This window comes from Bos taurus, chromosome Y (genome assembly GCF_002263795.3).
Source record: "Bos taurus isolate L1 Dominette 01449 registration number 42190680 breed Hereford chromosome Y, ARS-UCD2.0, whole genome shotgun sequence".
Taxonomy (NCBI): domain Eukaryota; kingdom Metazoa; phylum Chordata; class Mammalia; order Artiodactyla; family Bovidae; genus Bos; species Bos taurus.
This window is the reverse complement of record NC_082638.1, coordinates 59,142,664-59,168,386: the sequence shown is the minus strand read 5'-3', so window position 1 is coordinate 59,168,386 and position 25,723 is coordinate 59,142,664. Positions and strand designations below refer to the sequence as shown.

At 38.4% G+C, this 25,723-nt stretch overlaps 1 protein-coding gene and 1 pseudogene across 2 annotated transcripts; one reads left to right on the top strand and one right to left on the bottom strand.

The window, feature by feature from the left end:
* The first annotated feature begins 2,407 nt into the window (after positions 1 to 2,407).
* LOC132344559 (etoposide-induced protein 2.4 homolog) lies at positions 2,408 to 3,360 on the top strand (annotated as a pseudogene).
* A 7,216-nt stretch (positions 3,361 to 10,576) lies between these two features.
* On the bottom strand, positions 10,577 to 23,934 carry RBMY (RNA binding motif protein, Y-linked). 2 transcript variants are annotated; one of them, XM_059883968.1, is made up of 9 exons: positions 23,840 to 23,934; positions 21,383 to 21,495; positions 20,754 to 20,860; positions 18,296 to 18,470; positions 16,492 to 16,638; positions 15,221 to 15,332; positions 13,919 to 14,041; positions 13,754 to 13,842; positions 10,577 to 13,133 (listed from the first exon to the last, which is right to left on the bottom strand). In XM_059883968.1, the coding sequence occupies exons 2-9, from the start codon at positions 21,489 to 21,491 to the stop codon at positions 12,829 to 12,831; spliced, it is 1,167 nt and encodes a 388-aa protein (XP_059739951.1). In that variant the 5' UTR covers positions 21,492 to 21,495; positions 23,840 to 23,934; the 3' UTR covers positions 10,577 to 12,828. The 2 variants fall into 2 exon arrangements, with proteins under 2 accessions (XP_059739951.1, NP_001268829.2); NM_001281900.2 differs by lacking the exon at positions 23,840 to 23,934 and having other exon boundaries at positions 12,554 to 13,133.
* Positions 23,935 to 25,723: the final 1,789 nt, after the last annotated feature.

Here is a 25,723-nt window from a genome sequence, read left to right as displayed (position 1 = left end):
AGCGCATAAAGAACCGGATGTACGGCACGAGGAGACGAGCATAAGGAACCTGGATGTATCGCGAGATGAGCCGCAGAGAAAGTAGGGCAGGAAGAAAATACAGAGGTGGAGGAGGGGTAAATGGAGACCTTTGAGGGAAAGTCTAAAAAAAAAAAAAAATAAACCAAAAATAAAAAGAGCAAAATATTCTACTAGGTTTACCAGTCGGGTTAACTTAATCACTATAAAATACAAAAGAGAACTTCTACCATCACATGTTTTCATAATTTATTGCCGTCTCATATGTCACCAATATGACCACTCTTGAGTGGCATATTCTTTAATTGTGTGATTTCCCTTTTTCTTAATACAAAAGAAAAGGATAAATAATGAAAATATTTAAACCATTTAGGAGTTAAAAGCCTTAGTGTCTTTGAAGTAAACATATTTGGAATTTTCTCATTAAGCAAATAAAGGTAATGTTTTTCACTAAAAATCCCAAAAGTAACAAAATGAAGAGATCCACTAAGGACAAACTCTGCAATTTCTGTCACCTCAGCTAATGCATGTCTATACCTGAAAGAACTCTGCTGACAGATTATTTTTCCCTATATAAAATTCTTCCTTCTAGGAATTAACATGTAAAATCATATCTAATAGAAGAAAATACACTTAACGAAGGAGAGAACTAAAACTTATTTTCCAAGGGTTTCTTTAGAATTTATCTAGTTTATATAGCCATTATATATATATATATATATATATGTATATATATATATACACATACATACATATATACACATAGTCGCTTCAGTCGTGTCTGACTCTCTGCGACTCCATAGAGGGCAGCCCACCAGGCTCTGCCATCCCTGGGATTCTCCAGGCAAGAACACTGGAATGGGTTGCCATTTCCTTCTCCAATGCGTGAAAGTGAAAAGTGAAAATTGAAAGGGAAGTCACTCAGTCGTGTCCGACTGTTAGCGACCCCATGGACTGCAGCCTACCAGGCTCCTCTGTATATGGGATTTTCCAGGCAAGAGTACTGGAGTGGGGTGCCACTGCCTTCTCCAATATGCACATATGTACATAAATATTTATACATATATGAAATTTAATATACTTATATACATATATATGTAAGTATATTAAATTTTACTATTCTTATAAAGCAATACTATAGCTCCATTTTCAGTGCTTATGTCTTATTTTAATACTGATGTCTACTAATCTTTATATTTCCCCGTTTACAAAAATACTTAGAATTTCTTAGTAAGCCATTATAAATAAGTAATATAGTGTTGACTGGTTCTTCTAAAGTAGTGATTGATCTTTCTAATATATCTTCTTTAGGTAAATCCATGGAGAAGGAAATGGCAACCCATTTTGGTATTCTTGCCTTAAGAAGCCTACGGACAGAAGAGCACTGGGGCACTGGCGAGCCCCAGTCCATGGGGTCTCAAAGAATGGGACAAGACTGAGCAAACATACTGTAGGTAAATGGAGCTTCTGTGATGACTCAGTGGAAAAGAATCTTCCTCCAATACAGAAGACCTGAGTTTGATCCCTGGCTCAGAATGATCCCCTGAAGAAGGAAATGTCAACCCTCTCCAGTATTCTTGCCCAGAGAAGTCCATGGACAGAGGAGCCTGGCAGGTTACAGGCCATGGAGTTGCAAAGAGTCAGAGACAACTAAGCAGTCAAGAACATGTAGGTGAACAACTCAGCAGTGAAATCATGCACCAAAGGTAAACACACCTTAATATATTTGTATAAGATATAGTTTAGAAAATCGTTTTTAATGTAATGCTTACCAGTCTATTAGTATTAATGTCTTACTACAGAACCATTCTAATAGAATATGTCTATATTACTATATTCTTACTTGAAAGTTTTCCTATGGCTCTATTAGTATTAGTTACCTTTTTTCATTTCACCAGGTAAAATGGGCCCTTTGTTTTCATATCTCTTTTGGAAAGTAAATGCCATTGATGGATTTTACTGATATTGCAGTAACTAATGTTACAAAAATTAAAACACGTAAGCAGTTACAGTCAACTAATAATCAGATGATAATCAGTTCAAATAAAGAATTACTACATTAACCAATGAGAGTACACATTTGAAAAGCATTACTGGAAATAAAGCATTATGATCGCTGCCATGAGAACATGCTCCAGTGATTTAAAAAATGATTCATACACATGACAGTGATTTGTCACTTTCTGTACACTTATCAGAATAAATCAGCCATTTATTGTGATACAAAAATGTACACTGCAGTGCAGACACAGTGTCCCCTGCCCTGGGAATGCCTGGGTAGGAACTGGTGGCCAGGAGTGGAGTAGCTCAAAGGAGCCAGAGGCCAGTGGTGGATAAGGGTTGCAGCTGGAGCCAGAGCCAAGATAGAGAAGCTACTGAGTCCTTCATGATGAAATATTTGGGGAAACCTCTTTCTCTCCTTTCTGTAGTTGATAGTTTGGACAGTGAAGTGATGGCTGAATGTCACAACCTTTCTGCAGGACCTTGCCAGGGAAATCAGACTCTGTCTTGGGAATTTGTACCGTCTCAAAGTTGGATGCTCAAATTCAACAAAAGAGGGAGGAGTAGCATCAAAAAAGGGCAAGCAGTATCCTGGCTCAGGGGGAAGCCCAGAGCACAGAGAGGAAGCAGGAAAGTGAGCCAAATGTTGTTGGGAGAACTTTTCACTGCTGCACTTGTGATGCTGGAGTTTTCTGATTCAGTCTCCTCTTGTTTTATGGACTTTTCAGTCCTGTGCTTCAGTCAGTAGTGGCCCATATTATTGGTAATCCATCTCTACATGGAGATTTTTGGTCATAGCTGAAGTTCTTCAGCTCAGTGATCTCTCTTTGTGCTCCCCCACTTCATTCTCATCAATGTTGTGAACATGATTTGGTTCCAGGATTTAGCTGACCTGGCATTTGAGAGGTCAAGGAGGGAACCTCACCCATTCGCTAACAGCAGAGTAACTGCTGACATGCTCTTTAGCCTTTCACTGCAGTCTCTCTTCCTCCTCCAGGGTATGTTTGTCAGCCTCTTTACCATTCATTTTGGCCAGTTGCTTAGTCTCCTGCATACATCCCTTCTCTATTCACTTCCGTACCCATTATGTTGCTTTGAAAATCGTTGGTATTGCTTTGAAAATCATTGGTTCAATAAAGGAACTGGAATGCCCCAGCAGTATCAACATAGAAAGAAACTGCCCTTACTACTTTGGATTTGGTTTACCCCTGGATTTCCATTGTAAGATGGCAATGCACTCTCCTGCATTGTGGCTGCCTCTTCTCTATCCTCTTTCTTTTGGTTGCCTTGCTCCACCTGTCAAACTCGCACTGGTCATCTGTTTTGCATAAGCTAATGTAAACCTTTTTGGGCTACTTTCTCACATTAACCCACCGTCACCATCTCCCACTGAGGCCAAAGTCTGTTCTTTATATGTCTGTTTCTTCTTTGCTGCCCAGCACCACCTACAAGGTCCTCAACTCCATATATTTGTGTTAACGGACAGTGTTTGTCTTTCTCTTTCTGACTTACTTCACGCAGTATAGCAGGCTCCACGTTCATTCCATCTCATTAGAACTGACATGGATGCGTTCCGTGTTAGAGCTGTGTAAGACACCGCTGTGTATGTGTACTCCAACTTCCTTATCCCTTCATCTGCTGATGGACACATAGGCTGCTTCCACGTCCTAGCTATTGTAAATAGTTCTACGCTGAAGACTGGGATACCCGTTTTTTACTATGTGCTTCTAGGGCATGTAAACGTTCACAGACACGCCCCCCTGGGAACTGACTTGAAAGAATCAAGCTGTCTTTAGTGTTTTCGGGGAGGGTAAGTGTACATATCTCTGTCTCTCTCTGTTTTGCAAGGAACCCCCTCCCCCCAGCTTTTGAGACACTTACGATGGTGTGCCCCCCTTCACCTAAAATAGAAAACCGAAGAAGCTGCTTCACGTGAAGACCAATGGCCAGCATAGTTCTCTTGGACGGGAAAGTAGTGAAGAGTGGTCTGGTGCTGAAGTGGATCGAGAGTGAGACACCAGTAAACCTGAATTAATTGCAAAGGAAAAATAAAAAGCATCAGCTGCATGTGGGCGCGTATTGTTTGGGCAGGTCCTCAGGACAAACACTTCAGCTGCATGTAGGAGAGTCAGTCCACCGCGTGGGAATTACCAGTCCGTGGAGATTCGTAGAGGGGGCTAAGTCATATGTTGGGGTTGTGTCAGGGGGTGCAGTTCTTCCCGTGGGGTGGGGGTTGGGGAGGATGGAGAAGGAAGACGAGGGGCCCATTGACTGTGGGTCTGGCAGTTTTACAAGGGAAATGTGGATGTTCGTGGAAAGGGTCTGGTGAACAAGGGCCAGAGATTGAAACAGTGGAACGCAATTCTGTTGGAAGGTGGTGGCCCGGGTATCCTCTCTGTTGCCTATCATCAGACACTTGAATAAGAGTACAGAACAAGGGAAAAGCCTTAACATTGAACTCGCTATGAACCTCGAAGGCCACATGTGTATGAGTGTGTATATGAGTGCACGGTCAGCTTTGCTGAGAGTCCGCTTCCCAGAGCTGGGGTTCCAGGTAACATCTTAGGGGATCGTGTATAAGGTATATGGAGGGGGGCTGTGGCCTAGGGAGAAAGTGAGGGGTGGGAAGGCAGTGAGGATATTAGTTTCTGGCAAAAGTGACCAGGGGAAAAGAGAAAATGCAAGGAATCAGATAAAGGAAAACAGATCCCATCGTAGATGTTAGAGCTCATGTGAACTCTGTTATTTTTTCCAGGAACTCAGCTTCGGTACAGCGTGTCCAGGGGCAGAAGTGAGGGGAAAGAGGCTGTTAGGGCGAGCCTACGCAGCCATGTGCTCTGTGTCCCATGCTGCTACTGCTGCTGCTGCTGCTGCTGCTGCTGCTGCTGCTGCTGCAGCTCAGGGGTCAATATCCCTTTTTCCAGGAAGGCTTAAGGCCTTTGCCCAAGGCCCTCTGCCAGGCCAAGCTGTAGGAAAAACATTTTTCTCACCAGCCCTGTGGTGACCGTTTCTCTTCCTTGCGGGACGGCTCAGCACAGAATGTTTTCAACCACAAGGGAGCTGTCCTTCATCTAGGGCTTTGCCACTACTGTGTGGGCCAAGGGCCAGTGGGAACACCTGGAGCATATGGAGCTCACTGAAGGACTGGTCAGCACTTAGGGTGGTCCTTCTGAAGTAGATGACTGCTTTCTGGAATCGCGTCCACCTCTGGATTGAGCAAAAGACAGACTGGCACAAATGGAGTAGGCAGAGTTCGTCTGTCCCCCCACTGTTGTCCTCTCATCCCAGATAGAAGGGCTCCACCGTGGGCATGCCTGAGGGTGATGTCCCACATGACGTTCTGTCCCACATGAAGTTCTCACTCTACAACTTTTCTCCCTGAAGCAGCACCTCTTTTGAGGGCAAAGGGTAAAGTTCACAGGTTTTATGGATGTCCTCTTCACGGTGCCCTGCATGAGATCTCCTGCCCAGGGCCAGCTTTTGCATTTGAGCATGTACACCCCAGCTTTGCCCCTTCTACAGAGACGCATCTACAGCGCTAGAAGGCAAGGCTTGGCCGTCTCTGGGTGCTTTCTGAACAAGCAGCCCAGGAGACACTGGAAACAGGTCTTCTTACTCTCTGAATCTGTAAACGTCCAAGAATCCGTGGGGCTCCGGCAGGCTGGTACCTGTCTTTCCCAGCCCTAGTTCAAAACAAAACAAAGCAGAAACTATGGTGTGATAACTCTACAGCGGGTGTGAGATGGCATACTGGGGCATGGTTTTCGGGACCTTAGACTGGGCTCATTCTAGGGACTGCATGGCATTTACCCACATTCAGAAGTTTCCGTAAGGCATTGCAAAGAAGTTAAAGACAAGAAAAGTTTAGGACAGGGTCCCCCAGGGCCTAATATTTCCTGCCAGTGCTTCAGGACCAGGGCTGGCTTTAGCTCTAACCTGTCCTCGAGTGGAGTGCAGAGATAGTCTTCGTTGACTGGATGGATGGTCATCCTCTGGAGACTTGCCGTGACTTGTGTCCCAGGCTCTCTAGGGCTTTCACTTGGGCCCTAAAGGCTAGGTGCTCTTAGAGTTGACTGCACACTTGGATGTGTCGTGTAAGGTTTTCCTCCACCGAATAGCAGCTGCCAACTATCAACACCCCTTGAGAGTCCAGTGTGGACTGAGGCATTCTGTGCTCCAGGCAATCTAGTCAGACAGGTTTTAGATAGTTGGTCATTTTCAGGAACTGATTTCATGATCCCAATCCCTGCATCTCATGATTAGAAAAGCATTAAATCCCTTGGTAGTGACATCAGCTCTTTGACTACCGGAAAATCTTTTGTAAACTGAATATTTAATTGTATTGAACTCCCCTTCACCAGGGGCTTCCCTGGTGGCTCACTGCTTGCAATGCAAGAGACCTGGATTTGATCCCTGGGTCAGGAAGATCCCCTGGGTCAGGAAATGGTAAGCCACTCCAGAGAATTCCATGGACAGAGAAACTGCAGGTTACAGTCTATGGAGTCACAGAGTCTGACATGCCTGAACAATTAACACTTTCACTCTCCCCGTTACCAAAATATAACATATTGATCTCTCCTGACCCACCTCTTTGGAGCAGTCTCTCAGAGCTATCTGAGGTGCTGTCTCCTGCACTGCAGTCCTGATTTTGTTACAAATACAACCTGTAATTTTCAAGTTGTGCATCTTTGTAGTTGACAGAAATCTGAGTCTTACTTACTCATGAACAAAATTAAATGTTAAGTTGTATAGCTAAAATTCTGTTTTGTGGCATAAATGTATTTTTCAGTGACTACCATGTAGTTACTTTTTAGCATGTGAGATGAGTGCCATTGTGTGGTAGTTTGAGCATTCCTTGGCATTGCCTTTCTTTGGGATTGGAAAGAAAACTGACCTTCTCCAGTCCCGTGGCCAGTGCTGAGGTTTTCCAGTAGTCTTGTATGGATGTGAGAACTGGACTGTGAAAAAACTGAGCCCCCAAGAATTGATGCTTTTGAACTGTGGTGTTGGAGAAGACTCTTGAGAGTCCCGTGGACTGCAAGGAGATCCAACCAGTCCTGGGTGTTCTTTGGAAGGAATGATGGTGAAGCTTAAACTCCAGTACTTTGGCCACCTCATGCGACGACTTGACTCATTGGAAAAGACTCTGATGCTGGGAGGGATTGGGGGCAGGAGGAAAAGGGGACAATAGAGGATGAGATGGCTGGATTGCATCACGGACTCAGTGGATGTGGGTTTGGGTGAACCCCGGGAGCTGGTGATGGACAGGGAGGTGTGGCCTGCTGCAATTCATGGGGTCGCAGAGTCCGACATGACTGAGCGACTAAACTGAACTGAACCATGCAATTAAATGACAGTAAAACTAAGGAGGTTTTAGTTGTTACAACAGGCAGATAGCTATGAGAACAGAAATGGAGACAGCGGCCATGTGGCAGGAAATTATTCGTCCTGTAAACAGCAGGGGTCCACAGGTAGACAAAAGCAGGAATGTCCAGACTGACAGGAATTCACACGTTTTCAATGATAAGTGTCCCAAAGCCAGCAAAGAAATGTGGGGAATGGAAGGAATCTCATTCACATGTCAAGTGAAAGTGAGGTGAAGTCGCTCAGTTGTGTCTGACTCTTCGTGACCCCATGGACTGCAGCCCACCAGGCTCCCCTGTCCCTGGGATTCTCCAGGCAAGAATACTGGAGTGGGTTGCCATTTCCTTCTCCAATATTCACATGTAACATATTGCTTATTTTGCTTTCATTACAAAAAGGTTAGCCTTGCAAAAAAGAAATACTAGATCATGCATCAACACCATGACACTTCTGATTTAAGCTAAATAAAGACAATGGTCCCTCCTCCCCTCAGGAGACTGGAGCTGGGATGAAAATCAGGGAAAGGACCTCCAAAATCCTTCCCCCTTTTGGTTTGTATGCCCTTCATAGCTGGTTTACCAAAGAAGTGCTGAGTAGCACCTCCTCACCTATCTGCCTATTCTCCCTCTAAGGACAAACCCTTGCTTAACTAAAACACTCATTTTACTTAACTTCCTATCTTGAAATTCTCTTTGCAATAAGGCAAGAACCTTAAACTCACTGGGAACAAGATTATTTATTCATGAAGAAGGAACAAATATAGCTTAACAACTAGTAGGAAACTTTTTTTTTCATTAATAGGAGAGACTGATTTACCTTAGAAGTCACCAAATTGAGAGTATCTTTAGAGGTAAAAGCAAAAGTATCTTTAACAACTTAGCAGAAATTACAACAATTCAAAGTTTAACGGAGTATTACTCAGCCATGAAAAAGAATACATTTGAATCAGTTCTAATGAGGTGGATGAAACTGGAGCCTATTATACAGAGTGAAGTAAGCCAGAAAGAAAAACACCAATACAGTATACTAATGCATATATATGGAATTTAGAAAGATGGTAACAATAACCCTGTGTTTGGCAAAACTAATACAATTATGTAAAGTTTAAAAATAAAATAAAATTTAAAAAAAAAAAAAGAAAGAAAGAAACAGTGATGTATAGAACAGTCTTATGGACTCTGTGGGAGAGGGAGAAGGTGGGAAGATATGGGAGAATGGCATTGAAACATGTATAATATCACGAATGAAACAAGTCGCAAGTCCAGGTTCGATGCACGATACTGGATGCTTGGGGCTGGCGCACTGGGATGACCCAGAGGGATGGTATGGGGAGGGAGGAGGGAGGAAGGTTCAGGATGGAGAACACATGTATACCTGTAGCGGATTCATCTCGATATTTGGCAAAACTAATACAATGTTGTAAAGTTTAAAAAAAAAAAAAGAAGTTAACAGTTAGGACTGGACAAGGAACAGACTGGTTCCAAATCAGGAAAGGAGTATGTCAAGGCTGTATACTGTCATTCTGCTTAATTTATATACTGAGTACATCATATGAAATGTCAGATAAGCTGGAGTCAAAAGATTACTGAGAGAAGTATCAATAATCTCAGATGACACCACCCTTATGGCAGAAAGCAAAGAGGAATTCAAGAGCCTCATAATGAACATGAAAGAGGAGAGTGAAAAAGCTGGCCTAACATTCAACATTCAAAAAGCGAAGATCATGGCATCTGGTCCCACAAGCTTCATGGCAAATAGATGAGGAAAATATGCAAACAGTGACAAGCTTTACTTTCTTGGGCTCCAAAAACAACTGCAGATGGTGACTGTATCCATGAAATTAAAAGACAGTTGCTCTTTGGAAGGAAAGATATGATAAACAGCATATGATAGATAGGTATGATGGACAGCATACTAAAAAGAAGGGACATTACTTTGTTGACAAAGGTCCATCTAGTCAAAGTTACTTTTCCAGTAGTCATGTATGGATGTGAGAGTAAGACCATAAAGAAGGCTGAGTGCCAAAGAATTGATGCTTTTGAGCTATGGTGTTGGAGAAGACTCTTGAGAGTCCCTTGGACTGCAAGGACATCCAACCAGTCCATCCTAAACCACATCAGTCCTGGGTGTTCACTGGAAGGACTGATGATGAACTTGAAACTCCAATACTTCGGCCACCTGATGTGAAGAGCTGACTCAACTGAAAAGACCCTGATGCTAGGAAATACTGAGGGCAGGAGAAGGGGACAACAGAGGAAGAGATGGTAGGATGCCATCAGTGACTTGATGGATATGAGTTTGAGCAAGCTCTGGGAGTGGGTGATAGATAGGAAAGCCTGGTGTGCTGCAGTCCATAGGATTGCAGAGTGGAACATGACTCAGCGACTGAGCTGAACTGAAAGTTTAATTCCTCGGAGTGGAAGAAGAAAACAGGGATACAGACCAAATAATAAAAGTGTGTCCTTAAATGATGGCCAGCTTATGCAGGAAATTGAATACTGTAAGTTATTTTTAATAAAATATCACTTAAATTAAAGAACTTTAAACAAAAAGAACACCCATTTATTAATTGCAATACACATAAAATTTCATTCAAAACCTAAGCATTAAACATTACTTTAGGAATGCAGCTAACAGGGCTTCCAGGTGGCTAACTCTTAAAGAATCTGCCACCGAAAAAAATCCAGCAAAACCAAACACAAGTAAACAGGAAAATGTCATTAACAACTGATGTAATAAGGGCCTTTAGTGAGAATCTGTCAGGTTCTAAATAGAGTCTGAATATAATGAAAGATGGGCGGGAAATTCTAAAACATTAAAGTCACTTTTGCCCTAATTCATTGATAAATGTAAAGCAATGTCAGTCAAAACTCCAATGGCTTATGGAACTATATAAAGGAAACAGCCAGAAAAATAAAAGATAAAATTGAACAATAATAGAGGTACTTCCGAAGTAATGTGCTACATGGCAATACATAGCAGAAAATTTCATTAAGAGAAGTAGAAACAAGAGCTGAGAAAAAGATGTGCATACTTTTTAACTTTTATGCTAGTTTTTACTGGAAAAATTGGTGTTTCACTAAGAAATGAAAATAATTCTATCATATATCACAGTAAGAAAAAAAAATAATAGAGTAGGTATAAAAAGCCAAACTAACACTTTTAGAAAGCTATGTAACACTTTAATTTCAAGATAAAAATTCCTAACACAAAGTACTAAAAGTTTACAATACATACAGAACTAATGAAAAATCACAAATGGAAAGTTTTCTCTAACACAAAAACATCAAATAAAAACAAGCAACATACAAGAAGATAACCCCTTTAAGTCAAGACAGTTTCAAGGACTTTTTCCCACTTTTAGATGATTTAAAATTCATAGTTACTAAACACTAAACAAATTATGCCTTTATATTCAGCATACACAGCAAAGCCTGGGATACAGAGTTCTATATCAACATACAGAAGAAGAATACTTCGTTGTGCAGGTTTTTTAACACTGTTTCTAAAGCAACTTGATATTCTTTATTACTAAAAACCAGTTTAATGGCTAGGGTCAACAGAAAGGTACAACATTTCTTACATCAGGAGCATTTTCAACAGGGAATTTTACATTTCTGGGTTAATTGCCATTTTCAAATTAAGCCAACTACAGGAACCTTCAGGTCAAACTGATTTTAAAAACAGTAACTCATTACACATAAACTGTAGAGAAATTTAGTTATAGTTGAAATTTACTTTTTATTCTCTGTACTACAGACAACAAATTCATTTTTGTCGAATGAACACTTTAACAGGACAGGCCTTTAACTTTGGTTATAATTTTCAGAGTTTACTCTTTAACATGCTCAAAAACAGAATCTTTATAGCAATGTTTGGGAGAAATTATTTTCTAGGTTGCCATTCTCATATACTCACGAATGTTGTCACTATTATAACAAGATATCCTGTCAAGGATCTTTCTGTTGCTCAAAGTTTCCAGGGTAGGTAATACAGACACTATCATAATGGATTCATAGGAAATAATTAGAAATTATGCTAGGAAGTTTATATTCTTATTCAGTCCTCACAAACACTACAGCACAACTAAATGAAAGTTATGCTTTCATAATGTCTAGCATCAAAATAGCCGTTTGAGATCTGGTTGCAATTTCAGAAGTTACCAATCTAACTACTTAAAAAATATCCTGTTCTTTCTCAGCTTTGTACTAGGATCAGTAACTTACTGCTTACTTTGTTCCTGCTTACCTGGACAGTGTTGCCTTGAACTTCATGTAAATATCAATGTCACTTTTATGCACTATCCTTTGTCTTGAAAATGTATTCAACTATGCCTTTGACTTCTAACATTTGGAACAATCCTAAGAAATTTCTTAATCTGTCTTCTGAGTTTGCCTCAAATATTGTTAATTGAACCTTTAAAAAGTAAATTTCCCCTAATTTGCTGTTACTTTAAAAGGAAATTGCAAATCTCTCCACTAATTTTGCCAATTCCATTTGTCCTGCAGCTCTTATACTTGTTTCTTAACAAAAAGTTGATGTATTATTATTGATACCTAAATCTACCTATAAAAACCCTTAACTTTCCTTATAGATAAGCCTATACTTTTGGGTTAGATCAAGTACTCCAAAATGAAGTTAAAATCATCATTACTTAAAACACTGCCTTTCCAACAAATCTAGAACTATTTACTTTCATTAAGATACATACTCAGAATACTTAACTAGTTCAATCTCAACTTAGGTACAAATTGTTTTCTTTTTAATCATGGCACTTTTGTCATTAGCCACTTGAATGGCTAAGAAAATTGATACTTAACTTTAGACTTAAACATTTTAGTCATATATCTAAATTTTCTTCTGATTTATACTATTGTTTTAAACAGTTGGACACAACATTTCAGTAAGGACGCAAACATCCCTTTCAGGTTTTTTAGAGACTTGTCAAACCTTTTATACACTGCTTTCAAAAATAGCATGTAATATTTGTTAACCTAAATAGAAAGCAGGTACAGCTTGCAATGGAGAAATACCGTATTGCTTAATTCTGAATGCATTCATGTGCAAAGACACAAAGGGAAACTTTAAGCAAACAGCACAATTCACCCTCCAAACAAGTGTTTTTATGCTTGTTTAACGCACCAGTAAAATAAACAGTGGCATTTCGCAAAACACACTCTGAAAATTTAGACATTAAATTAAAAATTTTTAACTTCTATTTTTCAATTAGCAGACAACTATGAAATTACTTTGAATAACTCTATTTTTCAACTTATCTGAATGATTCTATTTTTCAATTTATCTGAAAATTCATGGAGGGTAAAGTTTACAGCTCTTCCCTCCAAAGCCAATGCTTTTTCTTCAGCAGTACTCAAGTATGAATTAAAACAGAAACTCACACAAAATTTTCCCATGCCAACAAAACATGGTATGTGAGTATTATTTTTAGTATCTGTTTCGGCCTACTCTTTCAGATCGGTTTCCCCCATGACCTCCCCTGGAAGCCTCATAACCTGAGCTACTGTATGACTCATGAGGAGCAGGGTACACCCTATCCTTGGAGGATGGAAATCCTTGTTCTTGTCTTCCACCACGGTCACGACCACTTAAGTATGTATCACTTCGGCTGCATGAGTAACTTTTCTGCCCTCCTCCATTTCTATCTCTTGTACTGCTATAATCGTCATAGTGACGACCTCTGCCGTAACTCAGAGGTGGACCTCTTCCTGATACAGCACCGTGGGAGCCCCCTGTGAAATTAATAATTGATAAAATTATAAAATTTTCCCATTACTACTATAACATGACTATAAAGTACTAAATCTTTCAAAGGCTAGCCTTTATCTGCCTCTGTGGTGAAGATATGAACTAGTAGCCATGGTGAAGGGGCTTTCACATTTATTTAAAAAGAGCAGTATTTTTTAGCTCCAGTGGTTGAGAAGGCAATGGCAACCCACTCCAGTGTTCTTGCCTGGAGAATCCCAGGGACAGGGGAGCCTGGTGGGCTGCCATCTATGGGGTTGCACAGAGTCGGACGTGACTGAAATGACTCAGCAGCAGTTTAAAGTAAATATTAATTTTTTGGAAAAGACTAAAATTTTGAACTTCATAATGTTCCTATGCTTCATACTCTTAATAGCACTTTTGTTTTTAAAAATGTTACAGTAATTTTTGTGATTAAAAAATGTAAGCTGCCAAATTACCCTTCATATCATTTTAAATGACTGATCAAAACTAATTCAAACCAATCAATTAGGTAGAAATTACTTTTTTTTTCCCCTGAGAAATTAGAAGTAAACTTGAGTAAATGATGTAGATCTAGCATGTCAATTCTAATTCTGTCCTTTCTGAGTTGTAACTGTACTCTTACCATAACTCCTATATGAATCCCTGTAAGAGCCTCCACTTCGATGTTCAGAATAATCTCTATCACGGCTTCCACCATAGCCATCATGATCACTAAATTTAAGAGAATTAATGTTAAAGAAAAAATTTCCATAAGTTATTTGATTAGAAACAGAATTGTTTATAGTACCTATGTCCTCTAGAGGAATGATCATCCCAAGAACTTGAATGGCCGTAATCATGGTATGCATAGTCTCTAGATGGTGGAGCATAATTCTTGGTGTCTCGCGAACTTGGATCTCTGCCTGAGTAACTTAAAACAAACAAACAAAAATAAATGAAAAGAATTCATACTGAATTCATACAGACAAAAAAAGTTTTAAATTCAGAGGATCTCAATATACTTTTCTTCAAGGAAGATATATAATGATGAACAAGAATGTAAAACACTGCTTAACATCATTATTTTTTTAGGAAGAAAAAAAGTTTTTCAATCTGAATGAGACACCTACTCTGCACCTAGTAGACAGGCTAACCCTAATATAAAGCATCAGGTGTTGGTGAGCATGCAGAAATCCTGTGTGTGCACAGTAAATAGAAAGCTGTGTCAGACTCTTAGTGACCTTGTGGACTGTAGCCCACCAGGCCCCTCTATTGATGGGATTTTTCAAGCAAGAATATGGAGTAAATTGCTGTTTTCTCATCCAGGGTATCTTCCCCACCTTGGGATTGAATCTGAGTCTCTTGCGTTGGCAGGTGGGCTCTTAGCACTGCACCACCAGTGCAGTTATGGAGAAGATGAATGGTTCCTTAAAATACTGAAAATACTGTATGACCCAGGAATTCCAATTCAGAGTTTACACTCTGAATTGAAAGCAGGTACTCCAATGTTTGTACGCTTTAACCATAAAGATGGATAAACAAACAATGTTAACTATACATATAATGGTAGTTTAACCCCCACTCAAAAACTGAAGTACTGATTCATGCTTCAGCAAGGATTATCTTTGAAAACACTCACACTAATGGAAAAGCCACATATTAAAGGTCACATATTGTTAAGGCTTCCATGTGGCTCAGTTGGTAAAGCATCTGACTGCAATATGGAAGACCAGGGTCCAATCCCTCAGGAAGATCCTCTGGAGAATGGAATGGCTACCCACTACAGTATTCTGGCCTGGAGAACTCCATGGGCAGTGGGGCCTGGCAGGCTACAGTGAACGTATGATATATTCAGGATTAGGTAAATTTACAGACACATGACGTAGGTGGGTGTCTCCTAGGGACACGGGGGGATAAAAATGGGAGCAACTGCTTATAGATTTTGTTTTGGGGTGATGAAATGTTTTGGAACTGAACAGAGATAGCGGTTGCAGAATTCTGAGTAGTTTAAATGCTACTGAACTGTTCACTTTTAAAATTTTGTTAGATACATTTTACCTCAACAAAATTAACTATGACTTAAAAATTCATGTATTTTATTTTTCTTTACCTGTCTTTAGTAGCATAACCATAATCTCTTGGTGACACATAGTTATCTCTCCGAGAAGACACTGGCTGTCTACGAGGACCTCCTCTGTAATTTTCTCTCCGCAATACTGGACCTTTAATTTAAAAATGCTCACATAAGTATCTCAGAATTGAGAGTAATATTTCAAAGAAAAATTCGAAAGACTGGTGTGTCTCCTCTCTCCAAAACAATTGAAAAAAAATACTTATAAAATCCGATTCATGCACATTTAGCTTGCTTTATAAATGTAATTTCTGAACATTTTATTTCCTGACATCTTCTGCTCCCTGTACATTTTGGATAATCTTTAAATTACAAGTAATAGAATCTCTCAAACTTTGAGTAAAGTCTAATTATTTTTTTGAAACTATTTTCACAGGTTCAATCACAAAGTACTTGATTTTTTCCTAATGTTGATAAATTTAACATAAACTGCAACCTGAATTACTGACCTTTCCAAATGATAGTACTATTGAGTTCAACTACTTATTAGCAATAAAGGGCTCATTTGAAAAATGCTACCTCTTCCAAAACAGGAAAACTATTTACTGTAAATAATACTCACTTCTTGTGCTAATTCTTACTAATTCCTGGTGGTCAGACTTCTCTTGTTTTGTTTGCTCACTAGGCTAATAATCTAATGAAACTTTAGGTTTCTAAGCTTCTTTTGTATTTTGAAATCAATACCATAATACACTTAGCTTCATTAATATTCTATACATAAAAATGACAATTTGATAATGATTCAAAGTTTTTAGCTGTATCAAGAGCAAACAATGTAAAAATATGTTAAGAATCCAAACTACAGTTAATATGACAAGTTTCAGTTACTGTTTATAATTACATGAACCAGGTAGCCAATATAACATAGCTAAACTACTCTACATTCCAAATCGCTGACTCATGGGATATTAGTTTTCATGAAAATACTTGATCTTGAAACCACGTGAAAAATCCTACTAAGCAGCAAATGTTAGCAACTTCAAAAAAAAAAAAAAAAAAAACCCAAGGAATTCTCTAGCAAGCATAGATTTAAAAGAAATGTCTTCCCCACTTCTATGTTAATCACCTACCACACATCTATAATTAGATGCTAAAGAATTATTTTTCATCCACAAATCAACTAGTGATCAACAAACATGTCCATGTAATTCTCTTTTCATTTTGCTTCTTAAAGTTAAGGATTGATTTTTAAATAGCTCACGTTTACTAACTACTCAGAAACAATAGTCTCTATATTATATAACGTTTACCTCGTCCTCTCATTCCACTACTGCTTCGCCCTTGAACAGAAGGAGCAGATCTTTTAGGAGAAGGACCTTGACATCTTGAAGATGGTCCTTTTTTAACTGGATAGGGTCCTCTTGAAGAGCTCGTGTTGAGACTATATCCATTATCACCTGTATTTCAATGCAATTTTTTAGGTAGAGTAAACATTCTTAAAGTTTAAGTTTTGCTTACTGTTTATAGATCTTTAATAAAGAACTACCATTGCCTTCAGCATTTGTATTTGTCTAAACCAATAAAACTATTTCCTCATGTGATACATCAGTTAGTACAATTCAGTCAGTTTGAAAAATTTATGAAATGATTAAAGAACCACTGCTGTGATAGTAGTCTGAAGAGAATAGAGGAGGTGGAGAAAAACCAGGATAAAATAAAATTTTAAACACACTGGGAGGAAAATAATTCATACAATTCTGGTGTCAAAAAAGCTTTTAAAAATGTAACACAATAGGTGTTATGTCAAAACAATAAAAAAAATATGCACCTAAAAGTATAAAAAACTCCTTTTATAGGAAAAAATGCAACTTCTCCAACAACCTTGGATCATTTAGTAACCTAGTACATATTTACTTGGAGTAAAAACAAAAAACCCTGCTTTTAAGTGAATCCACACAGATCTGCTTTGTTCAAGGATCAACCTTTACTGTTAATTTTTCAAGGAAAAGGCTATGTTCTGTTCAACTCTAATAGTATTTAAGAATGCATGGTAAGTAATGAAATCTTTTTATCTAACTAGAAAAATGTTTACAGATATATTCCAGTTACACTTGGGAGAGTACACTTTGCAGAATATGAGCTAGTAAACTTTTCTCATCTCCTGAGAAAATAACAGAACTGTGTGATCTTATAATGAACACACCCTGTAACAGAACTTTTAAAAATATTTTCTAAAAAATCACACATCTGGTTGTCAAAAACAGAAGTGAAATGTTTTATTTTTCAAGATTGGTTATTGTTAGTAGAGGAGACAAAGTTTGTTAGATATATGGAAGTTTATGAATGGAAAGTGCCTCCCTTCTTTCTTACCAAGTAAAAACTTCTTTGAAAATATTTCATAATACCATTTGCAGTAACTCACTGTTCTCTAACACACACAAACATGCATATGTATGTACATATATGTAATTATACATACAAAACAGAGGCTTTTACATCTGTATCAAAGACAACTTTTCCAAAATGCAAATTTTATTACAACAGAACCCAGGAACAAAAGCACCATATCAAAATGACAGTGGAGAATTGCATAGAGTTGTCTGCACATACATGCTCAAGACAAATACTACAAGGTCAGTCCAAAAATACACAATGTTCACCCCTGAACTGTGTTATCTGTTATGTAATCTTCAAAGTTCTCCAGTACTTTTTACAATACAGTAGGACTACTCTGAGAGTATATACATGTCTTTTTAATAGTTTAAATAAAGTTATTTGCCAAAATTGGAAAATTCTAATGTATGATCAACAGCAATGAATTGTGTAGAAAAACTGTTAAAGAGGCATCGATAACAATGGTAAAAAAAAAGAATAAAATTTAAGCCATTTCCCTGTAAGATGATGAACTTTTTTTGCACATAAGTAATTTTATAACTACAACAATTCTTTACAACTTAGAAATAATTCTGATTATCAATAATGGTAATTTTCTCATTTAATATATTCTTGTAGATTATTCTTCTCATTAACAATGCAATAGACATTGAGATTTACTAGATGTTCAAACTTAACAGTTTTTCAGTGCTATGGCGTCCTTGTATTTTAATACATTACCAAAGTTTCCTCCATGAGACATACGCCCTCTTGCTCCACCAGATCCTCCTCTTTCCCATCTCAGATTTCTTGGATGGCCCCTGTTTCTTGCAGGGGGTTGCAGTTTCTGTCTACCACCACTTTCAAAAGATGGTTTATTGGCTTGTTCTACTTTAATTGTTTTTCCATCCAAAAACTATAAGATTAAGTACAACATCAGTAATGTTACATAAATTTTAACTTATTATTGCAATGAATTAAATCAGTATTTTTCCCCAAAGCAAACATTTTTTTCCTGAAATGACTGTGCTCTTCAATATGATGAACATGACTTAATTGGCAATTGCCTTTCCTAAGTCATCCAACACAAAGCGTATGTATTTACTATTAGAACTTCCTGAACGGTTCTCTGGTATTAAATGATGAGTATCTCTCCTTTACCATGAAAAAGCACACATTTTTATTTTCTATAACATGCTTCATTTTAGTAAATTTTCCATTTAAAATTTCAGCTTCCCAAGGGTATGTAAAAGTATGCCTATTACTTATTCAAAATAATTGTTCCTATCATAATTATATTTTAGCATTTGTTCTATTAGACACAAACATAAATTTTCTCAATATAACTGCTGCTCTGTATTTACTCTAGTTCTAATAATTTTCTTCATTTTTCTTTTTTTAAAAATAGAACCTTTATTTGGCCATTAACATTTCTTGCCTTATACAACTGTTTTATTTTCTGTTCCCAGGGGGTTACTGACCGTAATGCTACTTCGTATTTTTCAGAAATGCTTAAATTTAATCTTCCAATATCTGCCTTAATATTTTACAGAGACCAAAAGGAGTTTTGAAAACCTAACAGGAATCATACTATATACACTCTTGTTATTTCACATTATTTTTGGAAAACAATTTTAAATCCTAAATTTCCACCAGGACTTCTGGCTGAAATGGCCTCTAGATCAATACAATCATCCTCAAAAGCCATTTTCCCCTCATCTTAGGGTCTCATTTTCTATATCTTGGTTCAAAATATTTTCCACAAATTCATGCAGTGTCTCTTTCCCAACTCAGGATTTAGCAAATATTCCTAGATATACTGAAAAAAATAGTATTCACCACCCGATGAGCTCCACCAAAATTACTACTTTATTTTCCTTAACATTTCTGCGTGTAAAATTAATGTTTCTATTTGTACGTTTTTTCCCTTCACCCAGAACGCCAGTGCTTAAGAAAATAAATATTTTGTCTCATCCACAACCATTAACCAGCTAACTAAATTCAATCAATGCCTCGCAATATAACACCTATTGAATAAAAATTACTCAAGTGTAATTTCAGATTACATGTTCCAGTGCTTGACAACTAGAACAAATAAAAAAAAAAAAAAAAGAGGAATTAGTTACCATCAAGTATTCTCAAGGAAAATTTATCTCTGTGACCCAAAGCTGAGTCAAACTTAACTTTTAGGTACTACCATATCTGAAAAATTAAAGGACAAGGGTCAACATGTGTCACATGTGTGAAATATACTAGAACCATAACTGTAGATAATAGGGAATTAATGTATTTGCACTAAGGGAATGTAGAAGTTCCAGAGATAATTTAACAACAGGATATCATGAGTACAAAAGCCTATTACCCACAATATAAAATGGGGGAGATACAGACTTCCTTTTTATTTAATGTAACAATCCACAGACGGGGCACATCCTGGAGCAAACACAGTGCTCCATAGCTAGCTAAAGAAATGGGATGGGGAGGGAAGTGGGAGGGAGATAACATTTGTATGCTTATGGCTAATTCATGCTGATACACGGCAGAAACCAACACAATACTGTAAAGCAATTCTCCAGTTTTTTAAAAAAGTTCAGCTTCTACGGGACAAATTTTTATTCCTAACACTGATACACTGAAGAGTGACTTAAATAGAAAATGCCAAGACTTAAAATACAGTATGAAATACGGGGAGAGTGCTGAAGGTTAAAACCTATTTGTATTTACACCTGAATGTTAATAGAAGACAGATTTAATCTGTTTTGTTAATGCTGGTATTAACTTCAATCTCTTCCCAACCAGAGGAACTAGTATTTATGTGACAAAAAGGAGTGAAGCCTTACAAAGCATTATACTACTGTAACAATAAAGAAATCTATGCTGCTGCTGCTAAGTCACTTCAGTCGTGTCCGACTCTGTGCGACCCCATAGACGGCAGCCCACCAGGCTCCCCTGTCCCTGGGGTTCTCCAGGCAAGAACGCTGGAGTGGGTTGCCATTTCCTTCTCCAGCGCATGAAAGTGAAAAGTGCAAGTGAAGTCACTCAGTCGTGTCAAACTCTGCAACCCCATGGACTGCAGCCCACCAGGCTCCTCCGCCCATGGGATTTTCCAGGCAAGAGTACTGGAGTGGGGTGCCATTGCCTTCTCCAAAAGAAATCTATCAATAGTGTTAAATGAAGAACATACATTATTAAGACTTACCTTTCCATTCATTTCTTTGGCAGCATCCTTTGCATCTGCGGGGCTCTCAAAAGTAATGAAAGCAAAGCCTCTCGACTTGTTTGTGTTCCGATCCTTTATCAAGAGAACTGTAATACACGTAAATCTTTTAAATTTAAAATGTCACATAAAATTGAACTTTACTATTTTCAAAATTATCACTCCTTTGACAATTTCTCATAAGACCCTTTAACATACTTGAATGTTATCAACACAGTACAAACTTTTGAAAGTTACTTAAAAACAAAAATCTATATATCGTTTTATACATGATATAAAAATATCACATAATTTGATTTTTATATATTATTCCTAGTATTCTAAAAATGAACAGTAAATCTCAATAATTCTACTATTACCATGTCTTATTCTCTTTCACATCCCAGGACCACTAGTACATTTTAAAGGCACTGTTTTCTTCCCTTTTCAGTAAGAGGAGACCCTTTCACTGACTGCCAAGTACTTGCCCAATTAAAAAAACAAAAACCTGAAACTACTCATAGTTGTCCATGGATATATATCAAGTAGACATTTGCTTTAAAGAGTTACGTATGTTGATTCTAGAGTTCGATTCAGTTCAGTCACTCAGTCATATCCGATTCTAGAGTTACCTTCCACAATGTGACCATATTTCCCAAATTCAGCTTCAAGAGACTCCTCCGTTGTTTCAGCACTGAGGCCTCCTATTAACAGTTTTCCAGGCCGATCTGCTTCCATCATTTTACTGTTAGGTGGCAAAAAATATACCAAAGAACAAATTATGAGCCAAAATGTTCCAATATCATTTAAAAAGAACTGAACTTTTAAAAATGTTTACTTAAAATACAAGGAAGCTTGTAACGCAAAAAGGAAAACAAGCCCTGACCTAATGAATGCTGTTTTTTTACAGATAACAAAAACCTGTAAGTTTAAATTACATTAGAAGGCTGCTGGAAAACTGTTTTGAGCTGCAGTGTTTAAAGAATTCACTCATTAAAACCTAAATACAGTATCTAAGTTTTATAAAATGTACATAAAATACACTAAACACATTTTCAAATTTCCCCATTTTCTCACGTTTATATTGATTACACAACAAATAATCTGTAAAATACACTTAAATTTAAAAACTTCTACAATACTAAGTCATAAAAGCCACAAGAGAATAAAATACTTTGCTGAGGAAAATTTAACCTGTGGTTACTTATTTTGGTAAACTAAGAATCATAGCTCCAGACAAAATAATGTTAACTTTTATGAACATTAAAATTTGACCATTTTTGTTAAGTTAATCAACAGTTCAACATTTGAAAACTTTAGTTTTAAGTCATATAAGTAAAATGGTTCGGTATACTGGTTAAGTTTTTCAACTACTGTCACTATCTCAGAGAAAAACTGTTTAAAAAAAAAAAGAGTGCACGTGAAACAAAATGGAGCCTGGGCTGTTACATCCAGATGCGCAATTAGCAGACTCAAGGCAAGGGAGAAAATCTGAGTTATACACCAAAGCAATATCCCATGACTAGTAGCCAGAAGCCAAGAGAGAAAAGCTGGATTAGGCACCAAAGCAACAGCCCCCACAACTAGCAGCCCCAAGCCAAGGGAGAAAAGCCAGGTTAAACACCAAAGCAATAGTCCGGTGCCCTAGCAGCCCCAAGGCAAGGAGGAAAAAAAAAAAAAAAAAAAAGCCAAATTACACACTAGAGTAACATTCAGCCCAACTAGCAGCCCCAAGTGGAGGGAGAAAAGTCGCGTTACCCACCAAAGCAGCATTCCGCACAACTAGCAGCCCCAAGCCAACGGAGAAAAGGCGAATTACACACCAGAGCAACATTCTGCACGACTAAGCCCCCGCAACTAGCAGCCCCAAGCCAAGGGAGAAAAGCCGGTTTACACACCAAAGCAACAGTCCGGTAAACTAGCAGCCCCAAGGCAAGGGAAACAAACAAACAAACAAACAAAAAAGCCAAATTACACACTAGAGCAACATTCAGCCCAACTAGCAGCCCCAAGTGGAGGGAGAAAAGCCGCGTTACCCACCAAAGTAGCATTCCGCACAACTAGCAGCCCCAAGCCAACGGAAAAAAGCCAAACTACACACCAGAGCAACATTCTGCACAACTAGAAGACCCTAGCGGAGGGAGAAATTTCGCATTACACACCAAAGAAGCATTCCGCGCCTCTAACAGGCACCAGCCAACGGGGGAAAAAATGCATTACACACCAAAGCAACATTCTGCATGACTAGCGGTCCCAACTGGAGAAAGAAATGGCAACCCACTCCAGTATTCGTGCCTGGAGAATCCCAGGGACGGGGGAGCCTGGTGGGCTGCGGTCTATAGGGTCGCACAGAGTCAGAGACGACTGAAGCAGCGGCCCCAAGTGGACAGCAAAAAAGCCGCATTACACACCAAAGCCACATTTTGCGAGAAACCAACGCAACATTCCACATGACTAGCAGCCCCAAACCAACGGAAAAAAGCCGAACTGCACACCAAGGCAACACTGCACACGACTAGCAGCCCCAAACCAACAGGGAAAAAATGAATTACACACCGAAAGCAACCAACATCCCGCCCTAGTAGCCATAAGCTTGTGGAGAAAGATCCAGCCTTATACATCAAAGAAAAGTTACAAAGCAAAAACAGCTTTCTCAGTCCCAGGGTAGGAGTATACGCCCAGTATATCCTCCCACAGCCAACATCCAGACATTTCAAACCCCCTTCTTCATCCCACCCCCGCTCCGCCCCCACCTCGTCCATCGCATCCCCAAGCCCTCCATTCAGACAAAAGAACCCTCAAACTTCACTGGCTTTCCATTGCTACTTCAGGCACTGATTCTCCAAGGAATAAAAATTAAAGATATTTTTCAAGAAATAAACTAATAAGACTTTTCAAGATAATGTACACACACACACACACACATATATATACATACACTCAGCTATTAGGTCTTACGGGAAAAAACCTGACAGGAAAAGTCAGTCTGAGTTACCATTTTTCTCCAGTAAAAACTGACACTATACCTATAAACATGTTCTCATAAGGTATAAATCTGTTTTTTGATCTTAAAATGCCCAATTCTTTACTTTTTTTTTTTGTCTCGGTCTTCCGAACACACACCACCAAAGCCCCTGAGTCGACTGCTAGCTAAACTAATTTTGAACGCAGCCCTGCCTCTTCCGTCAAGCGCATAAAGAACCGGATGTACGGCACGAGGAGACGAGCGTAAGGAACCTGGATGTATCGCGAGATGAGCCGCAGAGAAAGTAGGGCAGGAAGAAAATACAGAGGTGGAGGAGGGGTAAATGGAGACCTTTGAGGGAAAGTCTAAAAAAAAAAAAAAATAAACCAAAAATAAAAAGAGCAAAATATTCTACTAGGTTTACCAGTCGGGTTAACTTAATCACTATAAAATACAAAAGAGAACTTCTACCATCACATGTTTTCATAATTTATTGCCGTCTCATATGTCACCAATATGACCACTCTTGAGTGGCATATTCTTTAATTGTGTGATTTCCCTTTTTCTTAATACAAAAGAAAAGGATAAATAATGAAAATATTTAAACCATTTAGGAGTTAAAAGCCTTAGTGTCTTTGAAGTAAACATATTTGGAATTTTCTCATTAAGCAAATAAAGGTAATGTTTTTCACTAAAAATCCCAAAAGTAACAAAATGAAGAGATCCACTAAGGACAAACTCTGCAATTTCTGTCACCTCAGCTAATGCATGTCTATACCTGAAAGAACTCTGCTGACAGATTATTTTTCCCTATATAAAATTCTTCCTTCTAGGAATTAACATGTAAAATCATATCTAATAGAAGAAAATACACTTAACGAAGGAGAGAACTAAAACTTATTTTCCAAGGGTTTCTTTAGAATTTATCTAGTTTATATAGCCATTATATATATATATATATATATATGTATATATATATATACACATACATACATATATACACATAGTCGCTTCAGTCGTGTCTGACTCTCTGCGACTCCATAGAGGGCAGCCCACCAGGCTCTGCCATCCCTGGGATTCTCCAGGCAAGAACACTGGAATGGGTTGCCATTTCCTTCTCCAATGCGTGAAAGTGAAAAGTGAAAATTGAAAGGGAAGTCACTCAGTCGTGTCCGACTGTTAGCGACCCCATGGACTGCAGCCTACCAGGCTCCTCTGTATATGGGATTTTCCAGGCAAGAGTACTGGAGTGGGGTGCCACTGCCTTCTCCAATATGCACATATGTACATAAATATTTATACATATATGAAATTTAATATACTTATATACATATATATGTAAGTATATTAAATTTTACTATTCTTATAAAGCAATACTATAGCTCCATTTTCAGTGCTTATGTCTTATTTTAATACTGATGTCTACTAATCTTTATATTTCCCCGTTTACAAAAATACTTAGAATTTCTTAGTAAGCCATTATAAATAAGTAATATAGTGTTGACTGGTTCTTCTAAAGTAGTGATTGATCTTTCTAATATATCTTCTTTAGGTAAATCCATGGAGAAGGAAATGGCAACCCATTTTGGTATTCTTGCCTTAAGAAGCCTATGGACAGAAGAGCACTGGGGCACTGGCGAGCCCCAGTCCATGGGGTCTCAAAGAATGGGACAAGACTGAGCAAACATACTGTAGGTAAATGGAGCTTCTGTGATGACTCAGTGGAAAAGAATCTTCCTCCAATACAGAAGACCTGAGTTTGATCCCTGGCTCAGAATGATCCCCTGAAGAAGGAAATGTCAACCCTCTCCAGTATTCTTGCCCAGAGAAGTCCATGGACAGAGGAGCCTGGCAGGTTACAGGCCATGGAGTTGCAAAGAGTCAGAGACAACTAAGCAGTCAAGAACATGTAGGTGAACAACTCAGCAGTGAAATCATGCACCAAAGGTAAACACACCTTAATATATTTGTATAAGATATAGTTTAGAAAATCGTTTTTAATGTAATG

What these genes read in the sequence shown, in the direction of transcription:
- RBMY (XM_059883968.1), bottom strand. Translation starts at nt 21,491, where the DNA reads ATGATGGAAGCAGATCGGCCTGGAAAACTGTTAATAGGAGGCCTCAGT. An exon ending in CCAAAGAAATGAATGGAAAG is followed by an intron (nt 18,471 to 20,753) that starts GTAAGTCTTAAT and finishes TTAATCTTATAG; the next exon opens with TTTTTGGATGGAAAAACAAT. An exon ending in CATTCCTCTAGAGGACATAG is followed by an intron (nt 13,843 to 13,918) that starts GTACTATAAACA and finishes TCTTAAATTTAG; the next exon opens with TGATCATGATGGCTATGGTG.